The sequence below is a fragment of the Procambarus clarkii genome, chromosome 69 (genome assembly GCF_040958095.1).
Source record: "Procambarus clarkii isolate CNS0578487 chromosome 69, FALCON_Pclarkii_2.0, whole genome shotgun sequence".
Lineage (NCBI taxonomy): Eukaryota > Metazoa > Arthropoda > Malacostraca > Decapoda > Cambaridae > Procambarus > Procambarus clarkii.
Window position 1 is genome coordinate 25,086,243 of NC_091218.1, and position 26,635 is coordinate 25,112,877.

A 26,635-nucleotide genomic window follows, 5' to 3' on the forward strand; every position below is an offset into this window, starting at 1 on the left:
CTCCTTATTGTCCTAGTTGCATTGTCCCTCTTACGGTCGTGCATGTCCTTGAATGTCCTGACTTCCAGGACGAGCGTGTGTCTTGCTTTCCGACCGCCCCTCACGGTCACCTGTCCCTCGATAGAATTCTTGGTGACTCGGATACTTTTGATATCGTTCGCCTTATGCGTTTTTGTTCTCGTATTGGCATCCTTGGTGATATTTAGCGCCCTCTGATTATTTTGCGTATTTGATGGTGCTACATAGCCTTCCCGGTTTGGTGCCTTCTTTTGATAATTACTTACTTCACGATTTTCTGGATGAGCTAGCTACAAGTTCATCAAACATCCCTACGTCACAGGACGGCTAGCCATACATGGAATCGGGAGAAAACATGAAATGTAAGGCTGATCTATTAGCCTCCAATAGCAAAAACTGGGTACAGCACAAGTTTGTTTAGTTCATTTATTATGCACCCCATACCCATCCTGTGGGCGGTTGGAAACTGTTAGAGGCACATAATGGGCTCGGGGACTGAACCCCTCAATTCATTTAGCCAAGTAAGAATCTTGATCAGCTAGTTACAAAACTCAATACACATCGTCACGTCATCATTGGACTCGAGATCAACCATAAGTACAGTTTCTAAATTAAGCAACTGACATATGAAGAGAGCTAGTGTCACAGTTGATAATAATCCTCAAATTATGCTATAATGTACCTGTGGATATTTTTGGTATAAAAAGTCGTAATTTGAAAATAAAAATAGGTGCAGAGTGTCAGAATTCGGCTCAAAAATTACGCTCAGGAGTCAAATTTCCGGCATTTCAGATATTTTGAAAACTGCAGGGGGGTTTGGGCAAAATATGACCCATCGCCGTTTTCAGTAATTGGCATATTTTCCGTATAAAGAGTAGTAATGTGAAAATGAAAATAGGTGCAGAGAGTCAGAATTTGGCTCAAAAATCTCACTCAGGAGTCAAATTTCCGACATTTCAGATATTTTGAAAACTGCAGGAGGGTTTGGGCAAAATATGACCCATCGCCGTTTTCAGTAATTGGCATATTTTCGGTGTAAAAAGTCGTAATTTGAAAATGAAAATAGGTGCAGAGAGTCAGAATTCGGCTAAAAAATCACACTCAGGAGTCAAATTTCCGACATTTCAGATATTTTGAAAACTGCAGGGGGGTTTGGGCAAAATATGACCCTTTGCCGTTTTCAGTAATTGACATATTTTCGGTGTAAAAAGTCGTAATTTGAAAATGAAAATAGGTGCAGAGAGTCAGAATTCGGCTCAAAAATCACGCTCAGGAGTCAAATTTCCGGCATTTCAGATATTTTGAAAACTGCAGGGGGGTTTGGGCAAAATATGACCCATCGCCGTTTTCAGTAATTGGCATATTTTCGGTATAAAATGTAGTAATTTGAAAATAAAAATAGATGCAGAGAGTCAGAATTCGGCTCAAAAATCACGCTCAGGGGTCAAATTTCGGACATTTACGATATTTTGAAAACTGCAGGGGTGTTTGGGCAAAATATGATCAATCGCTGTTTTCAGTAGTTGGCATATTTTCGGTATAAAAATTCGTAATTTGAAAATGAAAATAGGCGCAGAGTCAGAATTCGGCTCAAAAATCACACTCAGGAGTCAAATTTCCGACATTTCAGATATTTTGAAAACTGTAGGGGGGTTTGGGCAAAATATGACCCTTCGCCGTTTTCAGTAATTGGCATATTTTCGGTGTAAAAAGTCGTAATTTGAAAATGAAAATAGGTGCAGAGAGTCAGAATTCGACCTCAAAAATCATGCTCAGGAGTCAAATTTCCGACATTTCAGATATTTTGAAAACTGTAGGGGGGTTTGGGCAAAATATGACCCATCGCCGTTTTCAGTAATTGGCATATTTTCGGTGTAAAAATTCGTAATTTGAAAATTAAAATAGGTGCAGAGAGTCAGAATTCGGCTCAAAAATCACACTCAGGAGTCAGATTTCAGATATTTTGAAAATTGCAGGGGGGTTTGGGCAAAATATGACCCTTCACCGTTTTCAGAAATTGGCATATTTTCGGTGTAAAAAGTCGTAATTTGAAAATTGGGCAAAATATGACCCATCGCCGTTTTCAGTAATTGGCATATTTTCGGTATAAAATGTAGTAATTTGAAAATAAAAATAGATGCAGAGAGTCAGAATTCGGCTCAAAAATCACGCTCAGGGGTCAAATTTCGGACATTTACGATATTTTGAAAACTGCAGGGGTGTTTGGGCAAAATATGATCAATCGCTGTTTTCAGTAGTTGGCATATTTTCGGTATGAAAATTCGTAATTTGAAAATGAAAATAGGTGCAGAGTCAGAATTCGGCTCAAAAATCACACTCAGGAGTCAAATTTCCGACATTTCAGATATTTTGAAAACTGTAGGGGGGTTTGGGCAAAATATGACCCTTCGCCGTTTTCAGTAATTGGCATATTTTCGGTGTAAAAAGTCGTAATTTGAAAATGAAAATAGGTGCAGAGAGTCAGAATTCGACCTCAAAAATCATGCTCAGGAGTCAAATTTCCGACATTTCAGATATTTTGAAAACTGTAGGGGGGTTTGGGCAAAATATGACCCATCGCCGTTTTCAGTAATTGGCATATTTTCGGTGTAAAAATTCGTAATTTGAAAATGAAAATAGGTGCAGAGAGTCAGAATTCGGCTCAAAAATCACACTCAGGAGTCAGATTTCAGATATTTTGAAAATTGCAGGGGGGTTTGGGCAAAATATGACCCTTCACCGTTTTCAGAAATTGGCATATTTTCGGTGTAAAAAGTCGTAATTTGAAAATTGGGCAAAATATGACCCATCGCCGTTTTCAGTAATTGGCATATTTTCGGTATAAAATGTAGTAATTTGAAAATAAAAATAGATGCAGAGAGTCAGAATTCGGCTCAAAAATCACGCTCAGGGGTCAAATTTCGGACATTTACGATATTTTGAAAACTGCAGGGGTGTTTGGGCAAAATATGATCAATCGCTGTTTTCAGTAGTTGGCATATTTTCGGTATAAAAATTCGTAATTTGAAAATGAAAATAGGTGCAGAGTCAGAATTCGGCTCAAAAATCACACTCAGGAGTCAAATTTCCGACATTTCAGATATTTTGAAAACTGTAGGGGGGTTTGGGCAAAATATGACCCTTCGCCGTTTTCAGTAATTGGCATATTTTCGGTGTAAAAAGTCGTAATTTGAAAATGAAAATAGGTGCAGAGAGTCAGAATTCGACCTCAAAAATCATGCTCAGGAGTCAAATTTCCGACATTTCAGATATTTTGAAAACTGTAGGGGGGTTTGGGCAAAATATGACCCATCGCCGTTTTCAGTAATTGGCATATTTTCGGTGTAAAAATTCGTAATTTGAAAATTAAAATAGGTGCAGAGAGTCAGAATTCGGCTCAAAAATCACACTCAGGAGTCAGATTTCAGATATTTTGAAAATTGCAGGGGGGTTTGGGCAAAATATGACCCTTCACCGTTTTCAGAAATTGGCATATTTTCGGTGTAAAAAGTCGTAATTTGAAAATGAAAACAGGTGCAGAGAGTCAGAATTGGGCTCAAAAATCACGCTCAGGAGTCAAATTTCCGACATTTCAGATATTTTGAAAACTGCAGGGTGGGTTTGGGCAAAATATGACCCATCGCCGTCAAGAACACTGCTGGCGATCCCATACTGATTGACCTCGCTGAGTTCGTGTTGAAAATATACAGCTTGCCAATCAGTAATGCCCTGGTTGAACGGATATTTTCGAGAGTAACGTCTGTGAAAACTAAACTGAGAAATCTTGAATGGGAATGGGACTTGAGCTTTTGACATCAGTCTTGAGAATCAAAACATATCTTGAAGAAAATGTAACTTGTTCCTCGTCATTTGAACCACTCATGTCAATGCATAAATATGAGTCTGCAATATACAAGTACGAGGTTGGGGATGCAGATCAAGATCTTAGTAATCTTCAACTGTAAAGACGTGGAAGGACTCCACACCCATTAAGCTTCAAACAGTAAATATTGGTAAGTTATCCTATTATCATATTGGTTAAATATGCGGAGATAATGTTAATAAAACAATTAAAATCGTTTAATGTACTCTATATATCATAATAGATTACTTTGAAGCCCGTATCAGTCACTAAACAAAAAATTGGGTTACTCTTATTACAAATTCGCTACTTTTAGCAATTTGAATCTGGCGGTCCGGCCCCGGCGTGGGCCAGTCAACACCAGCCAGGCTCACCACAGGGCTGCTACATGTGTGTGTGCTCTCGCTGCCCCTACCCCCAACAACAACAATAGTCTGGCTCACACTTTACTCTTGAGGCTCCCCAATCATCTGCCCGTCTGTGCGTTTATTTGCCGTATGGCATATTGGCGTCACTGGCTTAGCGTTTTGGCTTGGTGTTTCAGCTTGGCAGGCTTCGTGATTCACCGTTAACGGGTACACGCCGGGGCGCCTCCCATCCCACCAGCGTCGTCGCCCCTAAGTCAACAACAACACTATTCCAAAATGGTAGATGTAAATCTTAGCGATGCAGAGAAAAGATATATTGTGGATGGAGTAAAGGTAAATAAAATTTCTCATGATGTTTTTGTAACAACAGATTTTGTCAGTGTATGAACACTTATCCAATAGCAAAGGAAAACAAAAAATGCTCTACAAACAATGGTCCAATTCAAAATGATGTTACCAGAAATGTTATCCAAATATCCCCAGCTTGCTAACTATGCATAGTAACCGAGTGATTGTAACCTATCCACCGCTGCCCGCTGGATGGAAAGTGATGTGCAGACTAGCTCTCCACATGTGTCAGTTGCTTAATTTAGAAACTGTACTTGTGGTCGGTCTCGAGCCCATTGTTGATGTGACGATGTGCATTGAATTTTGTGACTAACTCATCAAGATTGTTACTTGCTTAACTAAATGAATTTTGGGATTCAGTCCCTGAGTCCATTATATGCCTCTGTAACCCTTTCCACTACTGCCCACAGGATGGGTATGGGGTGCATAATAAATGTACTAAACTTGCTCCTGAACTGTGGAATGACCTCCCTAATGTGATTAAAAGCTATTTTTTTTTTTTAAGAGTACAGTTTAAAAAAGAAACTAAGAACTAACTTATAAGGGTCCTGGTAGTACAGCCGTGTTCCTTCTCGACGCACAATTGAGAATTCCTGGTTTGAATCCTGGGTGGGACAGAAATGGTTGGACTCATTTCCTTTTACCTAATTGCTCTGTACACCTAGCAGTGAGTAAGCGCTCAGGAGTTAAGTCAGCTTGTTGTGGGGTTGCTTCCTGGGGGGGTGGGGGGAACCTCAATCAAAATAAACCCCTATTCTGGTTAAAACAACTAAAATAGACCAACTAGTGGACAAAACTCCCCAAATGAAAGTGAGCAAACAAGCATGGCGTCACACGAGCCGCACCGCATGTCTGCACAGCTTCCCACTCCCCAAGAGGGGAAAGGGGGAGCCCCAGACCCCCATACCGGCAATTCACCCACCAGTTTTGAGGCTGGATGTCAAAAACATGCAAAAAAAAAACGCTGGCCAGAGGGAGGGTTGCCGGGGAGCCTACGGGACTCGCCTAGAAAATGGCGTTTCGTTACATTTAACGCTGGTTTTCTGGGGGAAGCCCCTTCAGCTCCCCGGAGCTACTTCAAAGACGAAAACAGAGGGACTTACCCGGGAGGCGGTCGGTGCTCACATCTCGACTCAAAGTTAAGACAACAGACTGCAGCCGCTGACCCAAAGCGACACAGGCCCGACTTGGCCCAGGAACATTCATGAGGTAGCGTGCAGCCAAGACCTTATTCAACCACCAAAAACACTGTGCCCAAAGTTGCGGGTTTCAAATGCGTTTGTTAACTTTGCTTGTGTTGTAAATGGAGATTTCCTAAAGCAAGGTTTGATGAATTGAGGTGCCACTGCACTTTTTGTTCCCATATACATGTCAGTAAATTTTATATTAACAGTTTAGTTCATTTATTATGCACCCCCCATACCCATCTTGTGAGCAGTAGTGGAAAGAGTTACAGGGGCACATAATGGGGCTCGGGGACTGAACCCCACAATTCATTTAGCTAAGCAAGTTACAGTCTTGATGAACTAGTTTAAAAATTCAATGCACGTCGTCACATTAGCAATAGGCTCGAGACTGACCACAAGTACAGTATGGCATATTTGTACTTTTAATCTACGCTATTCTGATGCTTCAATATGATCAAAACTCTTTTTCAGAGGCTGGGTTTCTATTTTGTATCTGTGCTTTCATATTTTTTATACTCTTTTTCCATTTATCAACAGTTAGGTACTAGAGTGGATGGTCGAAACCACCTTGATTATCGACAGCTTGAAATAGAAACTAGTCTAGTTTCTACAGCTAATGGTTCAGCTCGAATTAGGCTTGACCGTACAGATGTTTTAATTACAATCAAAATGGAAATGGAACCACCACAGCTAGACCAGCCCAGAAATGGACAACTCCATTTTTTTGTAAACTGGTATGATATATGCTTGTCTGCATTATAGATAAAGGATTCTCTATAGAATAACAACATTTTATATTGTTATAAAAAATAACAAGTACTGTATGTTTACTGTACCTAATTTTGATTGACATGTTTTGCTTGACTATGATTTTTTTTACAGGAAGAAATAATATGCTTAATGTTCTAAAATCACTTTATTTCAGTTCTGCTAATGCAGCTCCAGAGTTTGAAGGCAGAGGTGGTGAGGATTTGGCTACAAGTTTGAGTTCCATGTTGGAACGAGTATATTCTTCCCCACACACTTTAGACACTTCGAAGCTTTGTGTTGTCCCAGGCAAGCATGTGAAAGTGCTGTATGTTGATATTGAGGTTAGTAAATACTGTATCTTCATTTTAGACATTTTTTCTGGGGGGGGGGGGGGGGAGCCCGGTCGGCCAGCTCCCTGGAGCTATCCAGGCTGATATGGATATATTTAGATTTTTGGCATCAGTCAAAGTGCATAGAGTTTGGGCTACCATGGACCATGAGCCAGAACCTGGCCCCCCTCAGATGAGGCACGAGGAGCAATGGCCTATAGAAACCCCCCCTGTGTTTGGGAGCATTCTATGTCTGCCATCGATCGGGTCTGGCACCCAGAAAGGTAGGCACCCCAAAACAAACCCCTATTCTGGTGAAAATATCCTACTGACGTTATCTTGAGGTTATCTTGAGATGATTTCGGGGCTTTAAGTGTCCCCGCGGCCCGGTCCTCGACCAGGCCTCCACCCCCAGGAAGCAGCCCATGACAGCTGACTAACACCCAGGTACCTATTTTACTGCTCGGTAACAGGAGCATAGGGTGAAAGAAACTCTGCCCATTGTTTCTCGCCGGTGCCTGGGATCGAACCCAGGACCACAGGATCACAAGTCCAGTGTGCTGTCCGCTCGGCCGACCGGCACCGAAAGCCGAATGAGAGGATAGAACTTTCCAAACGAAAATTGGCAAACGAGCATGACCTCATTACGTTGCTGCGCCACTGAATGCGCAACCCACCCCTCTCCGGGATGGGGAAGAGGGAGCCCCAGACCCTCGTGCTGGCAATCCAACCGTCAGTTCTTGACTGATGTGATACTGGTGAAGTCATGTGCCTCTTACTACAGATTTTGTTTGTTTCTGTGCCTTGTGGTGTGGACTGTCTCTACTGGTGGTATGTGATCCTGGAGTAATATTCTTTGGTACCCGGGCTACATGCGCCTAGAGGGGGTGCTTCCCCACATACCCTGAGACTGCCCCGTTTTGGTTATAGGGACCCCGGGACTTGGGGTGGGAGTCGTTTTGACTTTGGTTCCAGTCACCCCTTCTTGTCCTTCTCCTTTGGTTGTTCATCTGGTCCCTCCCCTTGCTTCCAGCTCCGAAACGTTTGAGGGTTTCAGAGTCGGGGCAGGGTTTAGTTGGTGAACACATCGAGCCCTTGCTCGATGTGTGATGTTTGACAACCCTTGTGAACCCTAGTCTTGGTTTAAACAAAAAAATAGAAAGAGGGAGAGGGTGAGAAAGCAATAAATAGAAAGATAGATAGATATAGATAGCTAGCTAGCAACTAGAATGAAATCCTGTCTGGACTGTACATGTGCTGTACAGTATCCTGTCTATGGCATAAGGAATACAGTACTTGCCTTTGGGAGAAATTGAATCTGATAGTCCACCAATATTTTTGTAAATAATATAAAGGTTTTGATATATCTTTTTCATAAGTTCACTATAAGGATAAAACATAAAGTTCATTGCTTATAAGCAATTAAATTTAACTCTTGAGGCTGGACAAAGCTGATAATGACATTGGTTATATTACATCATAATTTGAATTTCTGTTACTAATATGATTACTCGTTTAGTACTCAAGAAACATGCTCTACTTTTGTGGAAAGGCATAAAGGTTATACTGTAGTATACATTGATGTAAACACTCATAACCCTTGTCCCTGTAACCCATTATCAGTCATGTTGAGCAGTGGTAACACTCGTCCGGCGCTTCTCAAGCGCTTTGGACTGAGTTCGTATCCTGACCAGTTAGGGTTGATTGGGTGCCAATCCTTAACTGTAGCCTCTGCTCACCCAGCAGCTAATGGGTACCTGGCTGTTAAATGATTTAGAGGTTTGTATTCCTTGGAAAATTAGGATTAAAAACCTGCCTGAAATGCTATGCTTGCTAGTGGCTTTACAAGAATGTAAGATCTCTTATATATATAAATAAATAAATAAATAAATTACATTTAAATGTTTGATTTTTTCTTAGGTCTTAGAATGTGGTGGAAATTTGTTTGATGCTGTTAGTTTGGGAGTGAAGGCAGCGCTCTGGGCCACCAAGATGCCAAGAATTTACATTACAGGAGAAGATGGTGGAGAGTTGGAGTTCTCAATGTCGGATAACCCACATGATGTAGACAGACTGGATGTCTCCAATGCCCCAATTCTTATTACTCATCTGCGGGTAAGTTATACATTAAGCAATTTAAATATGGGCAAAATCATTTACTGAAATATTCAGTAAACTGAAATTTACTGAATTTCAGAAACAGAAAAGTGAACTGTTGATTAGTTGAAATGGTATTGTAATGTATGTGATTTTGGGTGACAACATTTATTATGGTGTTTATGTTTATTCGATATAGTGTTGGTTACAGCAATTGGATGTTAGAAGTGATCTGATAAATTGTGATAGGTTGAGACGAGGATGCTTGTTAAGTGCTGCTGGTGGAGTCAGATAGGACGTAGTGCTGATTGCAGCCTGAGACAGGGAGTTTTGTGTCAGGTCTAGAGCTAAAAGCAGAGAGGTTGAGTGAGGCCAGAGGTAGAGAGCTCAAATGAGGGCAAATGTGTAGAACTCAAATGAGTAAAGGATTGGAGAGCTTGCATGTGGGGTAAAAGGTGGTAGATCAAATAAGGCCGTAATTGGCTGTCTGCTCTATAGCGAGGTTGGTGTATCTTGGTGAAAATAGGAACTCGACTCTACGAGCGTTACAGCATATACTGATGAATGTCACTGGTGTTGGAGAAGATCAGCAGTATATCCAGAGTGTTCACTGAATCACTGTTGGAGTTAGACTGACTATGCTACATTCCTGATTGGCTTATACCCACTCTTCACATGACCTTGTATTGGACTCAGTTTGCTTTTGGCAAGTTGATCATCATTTGGCCTGATGAAAAACTTGCTGGTTACTTTTGGCTTTCCTAACTGATTTATGGAAACCTTGGGGAACCATGTATTGAAATAATAACAGATGTCATTAATGTTTATTGAATATGATTGCATGTGTCATTAGTGGTGATGGTGATAAGTAGCTAGAAGTTTAGAGATAATGTGATTTTATCATTGACCTTTCTTGTACCAGAGATTTTGCTTGCACTTTAAGGCTTATAACTTTACGTCTATATGGAGGCATTTATAACAAACACAACACAGGCGTGACATGCACTTACATAAACACTTGTGTATTTACATGCATGTATTGTATGAACACATAACAAATGTAAAAACAAATGCAATCTGTTAGCTTGTATTATATAGATAGAAAATTTAACAATTCACTGGGCTATTTCTTTTATAGATAACAGAGAATCTGACAGTTGTTGATCCAACTCCTGAAGAAGAATGCTGTGGTCCTGTGCAGATAGTGGTTGGTGTTACCCCAAAAGGCTTAATTACTGCAACTCAACAGTTTGGTTCAGGAACATTTACACCTCAGACACTAAGTGCTTCTATCAAGGTAAGACCTAGCTTTCTGCATTTCTTTATTTTAGGATTTAGTTTTTCATGATATTGATTTCTTGTGAGGGTTACTAGGGGAAAATGATGTTTCTTTGGTTTATTGCCGGTTCCTGCAATAACCTGTAACTGCATGCAACAGTACCAACACCAGTGGTGGCCGCACTGCAAGAGGTCACTTTGCAGAAAGTAACCACAACCAAACCAAGAAAACAAAAAAATCAAGAAATAAAGCCAAGTTCATAAATGGCCTCCTAATTGAATTGAACTCAATATTTGGTGAACTTGCAGAAACCCACACGAAAGATTACATGGATAGTGAAATCTGGATCCCAAATTATAATCTATATAGATGTGACAGAATAATTAGGTCAGGTGGAGGAGAAGGTCTGTAATAGAAACTGGCATGCACAGTGCTCCTGAACTTGACCAATGATGTGGTAGAGGTACTTGGAATCAAGGTAGAAAATATAAATCTAATAATTATTCTAATATATAAACTACCAGATGCAACAGTTAAGGAATTCACAGAGCAGATACATAAAATAGAGAATATCCTTAACACTTTGAGCTGCTTGACTTGCTCACCCAAACCCTCCCCTAGATGGGTCTGGCATTTTATGTGAGCGCACACCCACACTAGAATGTGTATACTCTTCAGTTTTCTCATGTTGATTTTCATGTTACATCATTCATTTTGGTATCAAGCTGTTCACATTAGAATTCTCTAAAGGGATATATGCATATAAGGTCAAAAAGCCTGGTGTGTCACCTGCGGCAAACCTGAAAATCAGCCGAGCGTTAGCCGTAAGTGCACAACCACACTAAAATGTGTATACTCTTTTCAGTTTTCTCACGTCAATTTTCGTGTTGCGTCGTTCATTTTGGTATCAAATTGTTCGCATTAGAATTCTCTAAATGAATGTATGCATATAAGGTGAAACAGTCACGCTACCCACAGCAAACCATAAAATGCGCCGAGCGTTACACATGAGCAAGCACCCATCCGCACACCTGCAACACCTGCACTCAAAATGTGTATACTCTTCAGTTTGATCACCTCAATTTTCATGTTACGTCGTTCATTTTGGGATCAAATTGTTTGCAATTAAATGCTCTAAAGGGATATATGTATATAATGGCAAATGGAAGAACAACATTACCAATACCATAAGATAAAGTATGTCGTCATGTGAAAACCGGCTTTTTGTCATTATTTTACATTTGTTATTCATTCCCGACATTATTTGTAATACAATATCATTCGTTTTTGTGTTGCTTCCTTCACATAAGTGTTTGTATCACAATATCATATGTATAAATAAATGAAAGAAGATGTCTATACTGTACTTAATCAACCAATGATGTTTGTAGAACATGAGTTGAGCATTAGGTTGAACCACTCACCTGCTCCAGGGAAAAGTTTCCTGAAGTTTCTCAACCCATGTTTTATATGTAGAGCGGATGGGGGGTAAGCATTACTGATTATCCACCCAGTATGTCCTCTTGCGGTGGTCCAAGCCAGAGCATTGTGCAGGACGCACTGTCGCCCCACACGACTTGCACTTATACCTGGTGCCCTTCCTTTTACCAAATTTGTAGCAGACATGACACTTCAGACCTTTCTCGATGCAAATTAGGGAATGGTTCAAATTACTGTTCAGACCTTTGGGGTTATCCACAATACGAGGCTTTCTCCTAGCAGCAGCACCACAGGGAGTAATCAAATCCTCATCGCCTGCATCAGAAGATGAATTTTCATCTCGAGGTGAAGAAGGAATAGTGGCCGCCTCACACCTGATGGTCCGGGTGTTGCAGCATTGTCATCAGTAGATCTGCTCTGATCGTCATGTACATCACCAGCATGTATGATGAAGTCATTTTGGAGAGACCAATTCTTATACTCAAACATCAGTAGTGACCAAATAATTACTTAACTGGAGCAATGGGAGTTTCTTTGTATCAGTTGTGTAGTACAGTATTTGTATATAACAAAAGCATTATGGATAGCCATTTGCAGAAAGTACCTGTACATGATGCTGCTACTTGCCCACATTCCTGGGTAGCACAGGAACAAACAGGCAGTCCCCAAGCGGAGCATAAGAAGCACTGCCCAAGAACAAAAGAAAGACATAAAACCCCTCCCACCAATCAAATGTGTGGGTTAGACAGAATCCTTGCCAAACTCGCATGGAAAAGAGATGTGAGCCAGCTAGGATGAATCAAGAACCTAATACAGGTAGCCATGTTTTCCCTTTCACAAAGTTGACACATTGTGTAATCGACGTTTGGGTTTTGAGAGAGCTGCCAGATACGTCTATATCCCAGACACGTATTCTGGCAACATGACATCACATTGCCGAGTTCTTGCTCTATTAGCCTCATATGTGAGTGTCTCCTCACGATATCTATCATAATATTTAATGCTACAACTTTCACAAAGGCCTGAAAGTTGTAGCATTAAATATTATGATAGATATCGTGAGGAGACATTCACATATGGGACTAATAGAGCAAGAACTCAGCAATGTGATATCATAGTTGTCAGAATACGCCTGGGATATAGACGTATCTGGTAGCTCTCTCAAAACCCAAATGTCGAGTACACAATGTGTCAACTTTGTGAAAGAGAAAACATGCACTCACTTGAACATTATATTGTAGAATGTCCCATATTAACTGACTTTCGCCCTCCTGGGCTGAGGTATGCTAAACTCTGTAACTACTATACTGGAACACTTGATGATATATTGGACTTGTACCCTAGATTAACCATGTAATATAACTATATAACCTGAGCTTGTAAAAGCATCTTAATCGCTTTCAGTGGTTAAGTTCTTAATTGCACACTAGTTTCTCTGTCAGCTTTCTCACCCTGTCAGAGTAAAAGAGACAAATATGTGTGTGTATGTATGTATGTGTGTGTATGTGTATAAAGTATATGTGGAAGCTGATCAGAATTACATTTCACCATTATAAATTCACATTAATGCATTCATAAATCTGTGTATCTATGTATTTACGTATGTAGCTTAGCCTAACATTTTAAAAGCACTACGATTACCTTCTGTGGTTGTTCGATAAATCTCTGAACTGTATGTTTGACAAATCTCTCACCCTGTCCATGGAGGACAGAAGAATATGTATATGTGCTAGTTAGTATTGTAAATGTGTGGCCACGTCTGTGGAAGAAAATAATAATAATAAAAAAAAAAAAAAGGTAGCCAATGAGCCAAGACAGATCTGTACTCAAGAGGAGATCTATCAATGCAAAGAGGTCCAAATTCTGCAGGAGGTACTAAAACAAATCTAAGCGAATCACTGAATGGGAATGCATGGAGACAGAATCCTTCAGAAATACGACAATTCCAAGGCATCGATTGGGACCCAGAACCAAACCTAAGTAGGAACAGGCAAGTGATCATACTGTACTTGTACATAGGAAAAGGATATGAAAAGTTATCCTCATGAAGCAAAATACCCTCTGAAGAGGAAACCAAAGTTCAGGAAGGGTTGAAGGGCACTGATGGACATTCCTTGGGCTCCCCTCCAGCCCCAGAAGCCTGCCACAAAGGTTCCAGGGTAGAGTCGTAATCCTCACCCAATACATGGGACAGAAAGGTGTTCTCCAATGGATAAGGTTTGGACCAAAAGGGGGTGAGGACTTTGTTATGAAGACTACCTCTACTATCAACATGGAAGGGGGTTACCCCCTGGAAATAGCAAAGCTAAACCCTGCCCCCATTCTGTTACTGTTGGATGCCTCGAGCTGGAACCAGGGGACAAAATACCAGAAGTAGGGCAAACCACACCCACAGGGAGAGAAAGAGTAGGTGTGGGTTTAGTCTAGGTGGAGATTTCCGACACCTTAAATTTTGGATCCCTTAAACGCCATAGGGACAACTACTGAGCATCCAACCGATCACAATGCTGTGAACATCTAACTCTGGCAGATTTACCTATTAAAGTGGCAGCTGCCTAAAGAACAGCTGCCACTGCCAGAAGAGAATCGAAAGTTGAATCCATCAATGCAGAAGGAACAAACTGCATAGGATACAGGGTTGTAGGTGTCACAAACCCAACAGGCAGCGTGACAGAGGCAGAAAGAGTGATCATCATCAGGTAGCACCCTTCAAACTTGCACATGGTGAGTGAGGGGCTCAATGGGCCAAATCAACCACACCAAAGACCTGCAAAGGGATTTCAGGGACCTGAAGGCAGCTAGTCAAGCAGGGTACCCAGGTACAGAAGCTGCTTGCCAGAAGACATACACCAAGCTCAGCCAAGACAACCAGGCTACAATGGGCATCCATGGTATGTCGTTTAAACAAATATGCAACACCCAGCATACCCCAGCACAACCAACAGAATGCCCCCATCCAAGGGCTCAAACAGATGAGTTGTTGGCCTTAGCCTTACAGGCCAAGGCCTTGTCAATAGGCCTGAGCGAGACTCTTCACCTCGGTTGCCTGGCCTCTCAAGGACTAACTCCCGAACACACCAGAGAAGATACGTCAGTGCAAGGGCAGTTTTATTGGGCACCCTGGGAAGTCGCCTACAGTGCATGGAGCCCAGATCACATCAAAGTCAAGCCCACACAAGAAGTCGGATAGGAAACACTCTGCGAAGCAATAACTAAAAATAGAATAGAGTACAAATGAATGGCTCCTGCAAGAACTAGTCCAAGGACAGCTGCACTTAGCTTGAAACAGAGGTGGTTGCTATGTCTGAAAGACAGGGAACACTAATGTTCAGCTGAAATTGGTGAATGAACTGAACAAGAAATATGGCTGCGTACGGAAGCCGGGCTACCTGATTGTGACTTTCAGTACTAAAAGTTTTGTGATAATTTTTAATGTTTCTCATGTTGTGTGTGATTTGTTGGCAGAGTTGTTTGGCAGTTTTGGGACTTGGGTCTTAGTTACCCTCCAATTGTCTGTAAAACTTCACTGACTTCCTGGATGCTTTAACCAGTGTAGTGGCGAATTGTCACTCATTCTCTGCAACTCTGTAAGGGGAAGGGAGGAGCAGGTTTTGGCTGTGGTCCGAGTAGGCCAAACAGAATTCTCGTCTGATGTGGCACATTAGCATCTCGGCGAGATAGCTTCAGAAAGCCAATGGAAGATCCCACAGAAATACCCACTAATTCTCTATTGCTTGGTGTTAACCCAAGCTGGTTTTAACCTGACGGATGTTGGATAATCTTGGTGCCGGCAATAGCGGTGTAATTTAATTTCTTGTTTTGTACTAGTGAACTTTTAAAATTTGCTATATTTTACTATGCCTCCTCATGTCTAATTTACCAGTCTGTGTGAAATAATTTGTATTCTTTTAATTAATAATTCCCCATTTTCTTCATTTCTCAATGTTTCATGTAAAGTTTACTATACCTCATAAACTGCAGTCTGTCAATTTTGGTTGTATTTTCATGAATTGAAAAGGTGATGAAAAAATTATATACCCTGGTAATAAAATATTTTAATTTAATTAACTATGGTAAAACATTATACAAACAGTAATTAACAATGAAAGACTAAAAATAAATGTTCTCTTTAAATTTGACAGAGTGCAAGAGACCTCGGAGTAAAGATTCACCAGCAACTTATGCAAAAGTTACAGCAAGAAGAAACCATTGTGGATAGGGCAATAAAAGGGTTTCTTTAGCTCTGTATATATTTAACCTACCTAATTTATATATAATTTCATTACATTCAATGCTGTTTTTTTTTTTTTTTGTTAAACACTTTATTATACAAGGTTATATTGTTACATATCTGATTGTTTACAAAAAGAGAACATTAAGAGGAAATAAGGTGAAGTTTATTTCCTAGAGGCTGTAGATTTCTTCGAACTCCTCCGACGCCGGGCAGGAACCGAGGATGCAGCATGCATTTCTCCTCTGGATTGCTACACTGAGGCGCTGTAAGAAAAAGAGACTTTCTGCTCTAGGGGTCTCTGGTAGTGTCAATGAGCCTGGAACCAAGAACCAAGCAAGAAACCTTCTTGCACTCTCTCCCCAGGGACCTAGGGTCTCAGACCCTTTTGAAACGAAGTTGTACTGGTGATCTCTTTCCCGGTACTGTACTTGGTTGACTTGTCTCTTTCTGTGTGTGTCGCTGTGGCTCCTGCTTGGCCGACAGAGAGGTCAATATATGTGGTTGCCAGGGTGGATACGCAAGTGTAGTACCATGCCAACTGTCTACCACCCTTCCAAGGGCGTAGTGTGATTCCATCTGGTCAGCCGGCAAAGATAGCAGTTACGGTTCAATAGATTGTGGAGCGCTCTCTCTGCCGGACTCTGGGCAGAAGCGAGGCTCCTTTTAATGATGTCATTGACTTCGTCGTGTCTAGAATGTCAGCTGCCAGATTTTCCACTGTGCAGGCCATGCACTCCATATTCGTCCGCATCTGCCTTGCCGCAAATACACCTATGAACAGTGTGGATAGGGGCAGCAAGGCGAAGAGTGATTCCCTGATTTCACACTCCCTGAGCTGGCCATCATGGAACTATAAAAAGGCATATATCTTCACTTTCACTTCAGTTATATTTATGCTAAAGTATTAACATGCAGCTTATATTTCTGTCTCTATGACATAGAAAACTTCGTTTATTACAGTATCTAGATTAAATTAACATTAATCTTCGAAAGGTCGTAGTTCCCATCAATAGGAAGAGCGTCAGCCAAGAAACCATGTTTAAAATATGAATATCTTTCCTCCCTCTAATAAGGTATAATCTCTGTGATGGATTCACAAAAACTATTTTATCTCTGCCTTTCTGATAGCATTTACACATATAAGCTTTATTTGTGAATAAAGCTTTTTTTGACTAGTGTATGAAAAGAGCTTTAACTGGTCCAAGTCTCGGCATCGTAGCATAAATAGGAAGGGAGAAAAAAATATTTAATGTATCAAAAATTTTCCCAGGTGTTCAAAAATTAACATCAAATGCAAGTGTCAACTGAAATCATGTCTCTGACTCTCAGCTATCACAACAGCATTTAATACAAAATTTTAAGTTTTATCCCAAAAAATTTAGTTTAGAAAGAAAAAAAACTAATTTTTTTTATCATTTTTTTATCTGGCAATTTGCATGAAACTTGTACACCTGTCTGCACGTAAGCCTATCTGTAAGGGTGCCAATTTTGGAGGAAATTGATTTATGTCAACCTCAGCTCTGTAGCAGAACCTCTGACTTCATTTCTTTTCAAGTAACATAAAAAGTGACTACTTTCATTTAGTTCTACTTAGGAACTGAATTCCTAAGTTCAGTTATTGATGCAACATGATATATTTGCCTAATTTTGGGGGGAACTTTGACTATTTGTATTAGTAAAACTAAACGTATTTTGGATAATACGGTTGGGCAAATCCTTTATTATATGCTAATGTGATAGTGTCATAGAAATGATTTAATTTGAAACTTGTGGTTGTAGAGTAATTTTGAAAATGTGTAAAAGTCACTGAATTTTTTCTCCCTTTCTATTTAGGCTGCGATACTGAAACTTGGAACAGTTGGAACCCTTTTCATATACAACTAGTCAAAAATGTTTGGTTGATATTGAACAACTTTTATTATCCTAAGTTGCACTACAACATTGTCGCTTGTACTGTCGACTAACTATGGCGTCACCTGCTACATATTTACTTCTAATTTCGTTATGAAATTAGATTATTTCAGAATAAAAATAGGTTTGATTACGTTCTGCATTCAGTACCAACATTATAGTGAGTAAATATACAATACTTCATCATTACTTATGTAATGCTAGCAGGATTTGGGTAAATTTGTGTGGATTTGGGTAGATTTGGGTAATTCTGTGGACCAAGTGTTATATAGTCGTAATGGCTTGGCGCTTTCCCCCTAATAGTCCTCTTCCATTCCCTTCTCTGATAAAGAGTGCGTTCTGTTAACAAACACACAAGTGCAAACAATGCCCTAAGCACTGTTAATGGAAGCGCTAATTATATATTCAAGTGCCACGTATTTATTAGTCTTCTTAACTATCAACTATGATTTATTGTCTCGTTTTGATCATACTAGTAGTGTCTTGGAAGACTAAAACAGCAGCGAACACAAGCCAGCGCACATGCATATACGAAAGGGTTCGTATATACAAACTTGTTTGTGAACGAACTGGGTTGTTTTTTCTGTACTTAACCGACCGTATCTAATTCAATTTCTTTATTATGCACCCCATACCTATCCCGTGGGCGGTGGTGTAAAGGGTTACAGAGGCACATAATCGGTTCAGGAACTGAACCCGTTAGTTCGTTTAGCTAAGCAAATATCAATCTTTTGATACTTGTTACACAATTATTAATGTTATATATACTTGTACACATACTCATACATACATGTGTGTAAATCAGGAAAATAAACACGTGATTAAAAATATGACAGTGTCAGACCACGGAGGAAAATTGGAAGAGGAATTTCCTTAAGTACTTTCGTATATTAATACATCTTCAGAAAGAGTATATGACTTCTGAAGATGTATTAATATATGAAAGTACTTTAGGAAATTCCTGTTTCAATTTTCCTCCGTGGTCTGACACTGTCTCATACATACATGTATATACATATACATATCCGGAACGGTTATAGACGATTTCATGTCTCCGTATACCTGAGCTTGTTAAAAAAAAAAAAAAGTGGCTGCAAGAATGTAACACTCATTATCAAATTGATGTACTTTCACAACCAGATGTACCTTCTTGTATATACATAAATAAAACCAGGTAAATCAGGTAAAATAAACAAATAATGTTGGCATATATGAAATCATAAGGTCAAGCTGATATATTGTTAAATATATTGTTTTGTGAGGCAGTGTGTGGTTTAACAAAAAAATTAATAAAACTTGTATAAAAACAAGAGCTCATATTTCAATAAGTAATGGAAAAGTAGTGAAAATTTGTGAGGTGAGATGTGTGGGAAGCCTGGCTCAGGCGGCCATCTTGAATCAGCTGTTGGCAACAAATATGGCTATCAGATTGTGACGTTTTGGGTCCTATGCTGTAAAACATCACCACTGCGCTCCTCTGACAATGACATTGTTAATTAAAGGGACATAATCTAAATCTTTAATATGTGTTCATTGTATTATAGGCGTTTTTGGTTCATTGTGAGTGCGTCATGGTTTATTTTGAGTGTATATGGGACGAGTTCGCCTTTAATGTCTGAAGAAGAGAGGCTCAACCTTAAGTGAGTATTTATTATCAGTTGTACTTACACGTATTATGGAGATAAGGAAATTGTTATATATGTGTATATACACACATTAGTTATATATATAATTATATATATATATATATATAAATATAATATATCTATCTATCAACAGCCAATTAATACATAACTACATTCTACCCACTTCAAGACCTCGTATGGGCCAATAGGCCCTCTGCAGTTACTTTCATTCTTATTCACCTCACCCAACACGAATATATAAAGCAAAATGTAGGTTAAATATATTACACAGAGTGTATCAAGTGTATCATAAGTGTAGTGTTAAGTGAAAACAAGTCTTTGAGAATGTAACAAGCCCTTACGAAATGCTTCTAGGCATCAGACCAAATATAAAAATGAATTTTGGAGAGTTGATATTTCAATTATCCTCAGCAGTGAAGAAAAACTTAAGAAATATTGAGAAAATTCGTGTTAGAATTATAAATCTTACCTTTCGGTCATATTCAACAACATATGTTTACAAGAAAGACTGCTACCAAAATATATAATATATATATATATATATATATATATATATATATATATATATATATATATATATATATATATAATACATTCTGTAGCTTACATATATGTTGTAATTTAATGTTTTTATTATAATAGAGTATTTACGATTAGTTGTGTTACAGTTAAAAACTTTGACTATTCCAAACTGATGTGTATGAGTGAAGTCAGGTCATAAAATAATAAAAAAGGTGTATTGAACTCTCGCCCCATTGTAGTATTTTTTCCATGTGTTCCATTCATTGTGGATATTACAAGTTCAAGTGTCATTATTATTTGAATTGGAGAATTATAACTTCTAGAAATGCTGGAGTTAGCCTATATTTTTTAAATTTAAAATTAAAATCTGTTTTACCTTGCAGAGAGGAGGCAAAGGAGATGTTTTACCATGCATACACTGCTTACATGGTGAGTGTCACAAGGTCAATATTAAGTAACCATTATTAGTGAAAGAGTTTTTTTTAGTTTAGTTCATTTATTATGCACCCCATACCCATCTTGTGGGCGGTAGTGGAAAGGGTTACAGAGGCACATAATGGGCTCAGGGACTGAACCCCACAATTCATTTAGCTAAGCAAGTTACAATCTTGATGAGCTAGTTACAAAATTCAATAGAGTTCAATAATTCAATAAATTCAATAAATTAGTGAAAGAGCAATGGTTTTTTGTGTAAGAGTGGCACAGTAGTCGGGGTTGTTGGGTCACAGCTGAAAGGTTCTCAGGTCAATTCATGCAGCTGAACAGAAGCATTTGAGCAACATTTCCTGATGCCCCTGTTTACTAACACTTTCACGCTCTCAGCGAAGGTCAGGCAGCCAACCGTAAGTGTTCACGGCGTTTTGCCGCGTAAGCGTAAAAACAAAAATGTGTATAATCTTTTTACTCTCATGACCTTAGTTCTCGCGCTTCGTATTTCATTTTGGTACCAACGTGTTCGCAATAAAATTCTCTAGAAGAACATCAGTAAAAAAAGTCCCAAAACGTATAGGGATACCAGCACCAAATAAATAACTACGAAGATGACTCGCCGTGAGCGCCCAACAGCAACAAAATGTTTTTACTCTTGGGATTGTTATCACCTCCACACTTGTCCTACAGCGTTAATTTTGGTATCAATGGACTCGCAATGAAATTCCCAACACGGTGATATGAATATAAGCGTAGAATAATGATTGCGGCCCACCCGCAAGAGTGTGGGAAGTGGTGAAATTGTTACCCGGTATCGGTGACGGGACGACGCACGGCGCTTTGAAAGTTTATACTTATTTCACTCTCATGACATTAATTTTCTATGTACGTCATTCATTTTTGTGTCAATGTGTTCGCAATAGAATGTTCTATGAGCCCATTGGTAAAAAAGATCAACAAAGCGTAAGAATGGAATAGCGCAAATATAAAACAATGCTGGAACATATCAGTGAGCGTCAAACACACACGAAATGTTTTTACTGTTGTTATGTTTGTCAAGTTTATACTTGTTGCACACAGTTATTTTTGGTTGTACATTGATCGGAATAAAATTCCCTAAACAGACATATGCATATAATACATGATATGGCGGAAGCATTACCAATATAAACGGCTAAAGTCACCCACCTGCAACCCGTTTGGGACATAATACCATTTGATCGAAGTGGTCCACACCTTTCATGAACTTATTGTACCATGCAGCCTAGTGGTGAGAAAGAGAGCCTCATGGCGCGCAGTTTGAAACAAACCCAAAGTAAATCGGATAAAAATTGAATTTTATACAAATATTTTAAAAGAGGACATAACTTTATGTCCACTATGCGGTAGCGTTAGACGAAACAGGACTCCTCGGTGAGTCCTGATAACGCGAAAGTGCTAATTTGCAAATAAATAGGTGCCTGGGAGTTAAACAACTTTTGTGGGTTGCATCCTGGAAAGGTCAGTAGTTATCCTAGGGGATCTTAACACTTTCGCGCTCTCGGCGCTCAAAAAAAAACAATACCCCAGATGCTTTCGGCACTTCGCGCGCCTACGCGGTAAGACCGAAAGAGTGTACACTCTATTGACTGTCCTGACAATAATTGAAGGCGCACGTATTTAAATTTGGTATCACTGTGTTCGCAATGAAATTGTCTATAAGAGCATACCTATAAAATGCCGCCCAAGCATAAGGAGTATCAACACCAAATAAAAAACTATGCAGATCACTCGCCGAGAGCGCCAAACAGCAACAAAATGTTTCCACTCTCTTAATGGTTGCGAAGCCTACAGTTGTCCTACATCGCTAATTTTGGTATCATTGGAATCGCAATAAAATTCTCTACACGGACATATGCATATGAATGTTTAATATAGGTAATTGCCCACCCGCAAGAGTGTGTGAAGTGGAGAGTAGTTAGCCGCGAGCGCACTGGCGAAAACACGGGGGAAATCATGCTTGGAAAGTTTATACGTTTCCTGACCCTACTTTTCTATGTACGTATTTCTTTTTTATACCAATGTGTTCGCAATAAAATTTTCTATAAGATGAACTGTATAACATTTGTACAAAGCATGTGTAAGAGAAGCGCCAAATATAGAACCACGTTGCTCAGTATGCGTTCGCGGCAGAAACGAACGCATTGTTTTCGTTCTTTGATGTTTGTCATGTTTATACTTGTTGAAACATTTTATAATTTGTATGACAGTGATCGCAGTAAAATTCCCTACACAGACATATACATAACACATACAAATATTTCCCACGTGTTGGATATATCAACGGCTAAAGGGAACCCACTGCCACACGCTCGCCACACCCCCAAACATACTTTGTGTATTTTTTTTTTTACTCATAGAAGTTTATGTGATATAATATTCATTCTTGTACCAGAAAATTCGCAAATAAATTCTCTACAAAACAAAAGTATCCCCATCCATTTCGGTTAAAAAATGGAATTTATAGAAATATTTTTTCGATGGACGAGAAAAGTAGGCAGTTATGCGGAATCGTAAGAAAAAACAGCGACGAGTTATCTCTAATATAAAGGGCGAAAGTGTTAATAAGTCTAACAGGCTTAATGTTCCTGACTATGGGAAAACATTTGAGATTTGTTTATATTGAATATGCTATTATGGAGGATAGCATACTGTATCATAATGAAACAGTTGTCTACTCACTTTATTATTTTGTTTGTAATATGCATTGCCTATAATTTTAAATTTGCCTACTGTTCTTTGAAAATCTTATTTTGTTTTTGTTTTTTGCAGGACAATGCATACCCAGCTGATGAGCTGATGCCTCTCAGTTGCAAACCAAGATGGAGAGAGGTGGAGCAATCGAGAGGGGACATAGATGAGTCTTTAGGGAAGTAAGTGCAGTAGTGTACATTAATACCATGCACGAAACATAAATGTTTGTCAGAGACTTAACAAAGTATAGTACAGTTTAAGAAGTTGTAATACAATTAAAATATTGTAGTCTTAAATGTGTTTTATACAGTACTGTATTGATAGTTACCCTAAACATGCTTTACAACAATTATTTTTCAGTTTCTCATTGACACTGGTGGATGCTTTGGATACATTGGTTGTGATGGGGGATATTGAAGAGTTTGATCACGCTCTACGCCTGGTAGTCAGAGATGTTTCCTTTGATAACGACGTAGTGGTGTCAGTTTTTGAGACAAATATACGTATGGTTGGAGGGTTGATATCTGGTCATGTGATGGCTGAACATCTAAACCAGGTTAGTGTGTTGAACATGTTACAGTCTCTACAGCAATATGTAAGCATTACCTTATTAACATTCTTGTATTACAAAGGTAACTCGCACTCTACTTTGGGGTGAACAAACATGACGCATTAATGGACAAATAAATGTTTTACTTTTTTCTTTTCTTGAAGCTTTATTTGTATTGATTTATGTAAATGTTCACAAATAATTATCTTATGATATGGGTTAAAACAAGAATTGCCTACAAATTTAATGTTATTTTAGTGGCGAGATGAAAGAATTAATTCTGTATTTACAAACTGAGCCCCTCTATCTTTTACTGTGCATAAACCTTTACAAAATTTACTTTGTAAAGCTGTTTGTCGTGCATTTTTTATATGTAATTTTTCACAAATGATGGCTTCTTTTGTATGATAAACTTGAAATAATTGTTTCATAAAAAATATGTTTTCAAACTTGATGCCACAATATGTAACTTCTTTATTAGTGACTTTGCTTCTTTTTCTTTTTGCTGCTCTATTATGAGGTTATATAGAATATCCACAGAGTTGTGGCACCATATGTTACTGGATTCCCCCCAAATTCACAAAAATACAAGAAACCTTTCTTGGAGGGCTATTTAGTATAACTTACGAAGCCATAAGTTATGGCACAACTAATGCATGAGCAGCATGAACCCACAGTGAACAGCCTAGCCTTTGGCCAGAAGAATTGCTACCTTCCCACCTCTTGAAGATTCCGGGGATCATTGTCCCTGCAGCCCGGTCTCTGACCAGACCACCTAGTTGCTAGAAATTTCTGAGCTTTTTTAAAACTTAAAAAATAATACCTTTTGTGATTATGTTTCTGGATATATTTATGATGATAGTCTATGTGATGCAGTTTATCAAATAACTTTTCATAAAACCTCAAAGTTTTATTTACTCACATTTATAAATTACACGATAGCAAATATCCCCATAAATAACTGTGTGCCAGTTACTTGTTTCTTTTCAAATACCTGTAAATTTTTTTAGTCCTTTCTGGTTAAAATCATTTGCTATACAGTATTAGGATAAATGTAATTTTGGTTTACTTTTAGTTGTCTTTTATATAAAATAGGACATACACTTTATAGCACAAGCTTTATAATATGTGCCCATCTCTCTGGCTAGCTCTACGGGGCCTTAGGGTGGTACCGAGGAGAGTTGCTGACCATGGCCCAAGATTTAGCCTCAAGACTTCTACCTGCCTTTAACACCACAACAGGGATTCCACATGCTAAGGTAATGTAGCTATGTGCTGATCATGAAAATGGATTCTTAATTACAGAGATCACAGTAATTTTAGTTGCTTCATATGAATTTGGTATGGTTAGTGGTAGTTGATTTAGTTTGTATCGTGTGTAATGTCACTTATTAACAACATAGTACACTGTTATTTAAGTAATGGTAATGATTTCTTGCAGACATAATAACATAGGATAAAAACCCACACTTCTGTATTTGTGAATTTTATGTAAAGATTTACTTCGTCTTTTGCACTCTCCAGAGTGCTTTGTCAAGGTCTGAGTCTGTGGTTAGGACAAGACTTACATCTCGATGATTAATCAAGTTCTTAATATTAATCGTTGATATGTAAGTCTCATCCTAACCACATACTCAGATTTTGACAAAGCACTCAGGAGAATGCAAAAGACTTGTGTAAATCTTTACAGAAAATTCACAAATACATATGTGTGAGAGTTATTATCCTATACTGTTAATTCTTGTTTAACACGTGTAATGAATCATCATGCCAAGCTTTCCTCTCGATACAAACTGCGACAAGTTCGTGATAACCATGAATTGATCAAGCAGTGCTTTAATAGAGACAGATAGTTAATAAGCCCCACTTACCCAAGTCAATCTCTAATCTCACCTAGAAACTGTCATCTGTGAGCTATCTGAACAACTTGACCCTTCCTCATCTTTAGTTTACCCCAAAGTAATCTAGCCCCTCCCTATCCTCAACCACAGCTACAGTGTACTATAGTTATGCCTCTCCCTGAACCTCTATCTTTAGCAGCTATAGAGTGTATTCTTGTATACTATACCTTATAATGTAAACCTACCTTTGCTGTGGGGAGCCCTGGATGCTCTCTGATGCTATCTTACTGATCAATTGCCATATTACTTGAGTGTCATCACTCGCAGAGTTCTTTGTAAGCCTACTGGGGACTACGAGCCACAACCAGGCCCCCTCAGAGAGGCGACGGGAACAATGGCCCATGAACACTTTACATTTAAAGTATGTCATCTTGCCATCGACTAGGGAAGGCACCCAGAAAGGTAGGCGAATCAGAACAGGTAGGCAAATTAGGTAAGCAAATCAGAGTAGTAGAACACAAAGGTAGGTAAATCAGAACAGACTACTGCAGGGTTGAAAAGTGTGACCTGTGTCCCCACAAGTGCATAAGAACTCCCCAGAAAGCAAACAAACAAGCAAAACTTTGTCCAACTAACCCCCCCCCCCCCTTGTTAGCTCCACACCCTTGCAGATGGGAGGGGAAGCCAACTTGGGTAAGTCAAGCCGCCCCCACAGTTAGTTCTTTGACTGATGTAGTCATGCTGAGTGGTTGCTGTCACTCTAGCTCCATGTTCCCCTTTTCTTTGGTGCTTTTGCCCTTGTGGCAGTGTTATAAAACGGATGTGTGCGTGTTGCCAGGAGTCTCGAGTACTGGAGCAGCATTTACTTAGGGCCACCTTCCCTAGGTGCTCTGTAAGTACTGCCCTTGCATCTCAGGTTTATCTTCCCTGGGGCGTTCGTGGATCATGCCTCATTAGAGGACTTCCTTGATTATGGTTGTCTTCGCCCTTGGAGTGCGTCGGAGACCTTAGAGCTTTCCGCCTTTCCCTGAGTAGTGTTTGTTGGCTGGTGAGCACACTCCAGCTGGTGCAGCCTGCTTTTCAGCTACCAA

General features: G+C 39.3%; 2 protein-coding genes across 2 annotated transcripts in view; both read left to right on the forward strand.

Annotated features, from left to right (window-relative positions):
• Positions 1–4,222: 4,222 nt before the first annotated feature.
• On the forward strand, positions 4,223–15,962 carry LOC123772169 (exosome complex exonuclease RRP42). The gene is made up of 6 exons (XM_045765204.2): positions 4,223–4,581; positions 6,321–6,517; positions 6,709–6,874; positions 8,783–8,977; positions 10,098–10,256; positions 15,821–15,962. The coding sequence occupies exons 1-6, from the start codon at positions 4,525–4,527 to the stop codon at positions 15,917–15,919; spliced, it is 873 nt and encodes a 290-aa protein (XP_045621160.1). The 5' UTR covers positions 4,223–4,524; the 3' UTR covers positions 15,920–15,962.
• A 3,248-nt stretch (positions 15,963–19,210) lies between these two features.
• The window catches only part of Edem2 (ER degradation enhancer, mannosidase alpha-like 2), a 37,083-nt gene continuing 29,658 nt past the window's right edge, over positions 19,211–26,635 (forward strand). The window contains exons 1-5 of the mRNA XM_045765205.2: positions 19,211–19,463; positions 20,375–20,420; positions 23,232–23,332; positions 23,514–23,709; positions 24,852–24,962. Coding sequence (XP_045621161.2) covers positions 19,348–19,463; positions 20,375–20,420; positions 23,232–23,332; positions 23,514–23,709; positions 24,852–24,962 — 570 coding nt within the window. The 5' untranslated portion in view covers positions 19,211–19,347. The remainder of the gene's footprint in view (positions 19,464–20,374; positions 20,421–23,231; positions 23,333–23,513; positions 23,710–24,851; positions 24,963–26,635) is intronic.

Bases quoted from the DNA above. Each gene is read 5' to 3' on its own strand.
- LOC123772169 (XM_045765204.2), top strand. From the start codon at position 4,525: ATGGTAGATGTAAATCTTAGCGATGCAGAGAAAAGATATATTGTGGAT. The intron at 4,582-6,320 runs GTAAATAAAATT...ATTTATCAACAG, and splicing joins ATATTGTGGATGGAGTAAAG to TTAGGTACTAGAGTGGATGG. The intron at 6,875-8,782 runs GTTAGTAAATAC...ATTTTTTCTTAG, and splicing joins TGCTGTATGTTGATATTGAG to GTCTTAGAATGTGGTGGAAA.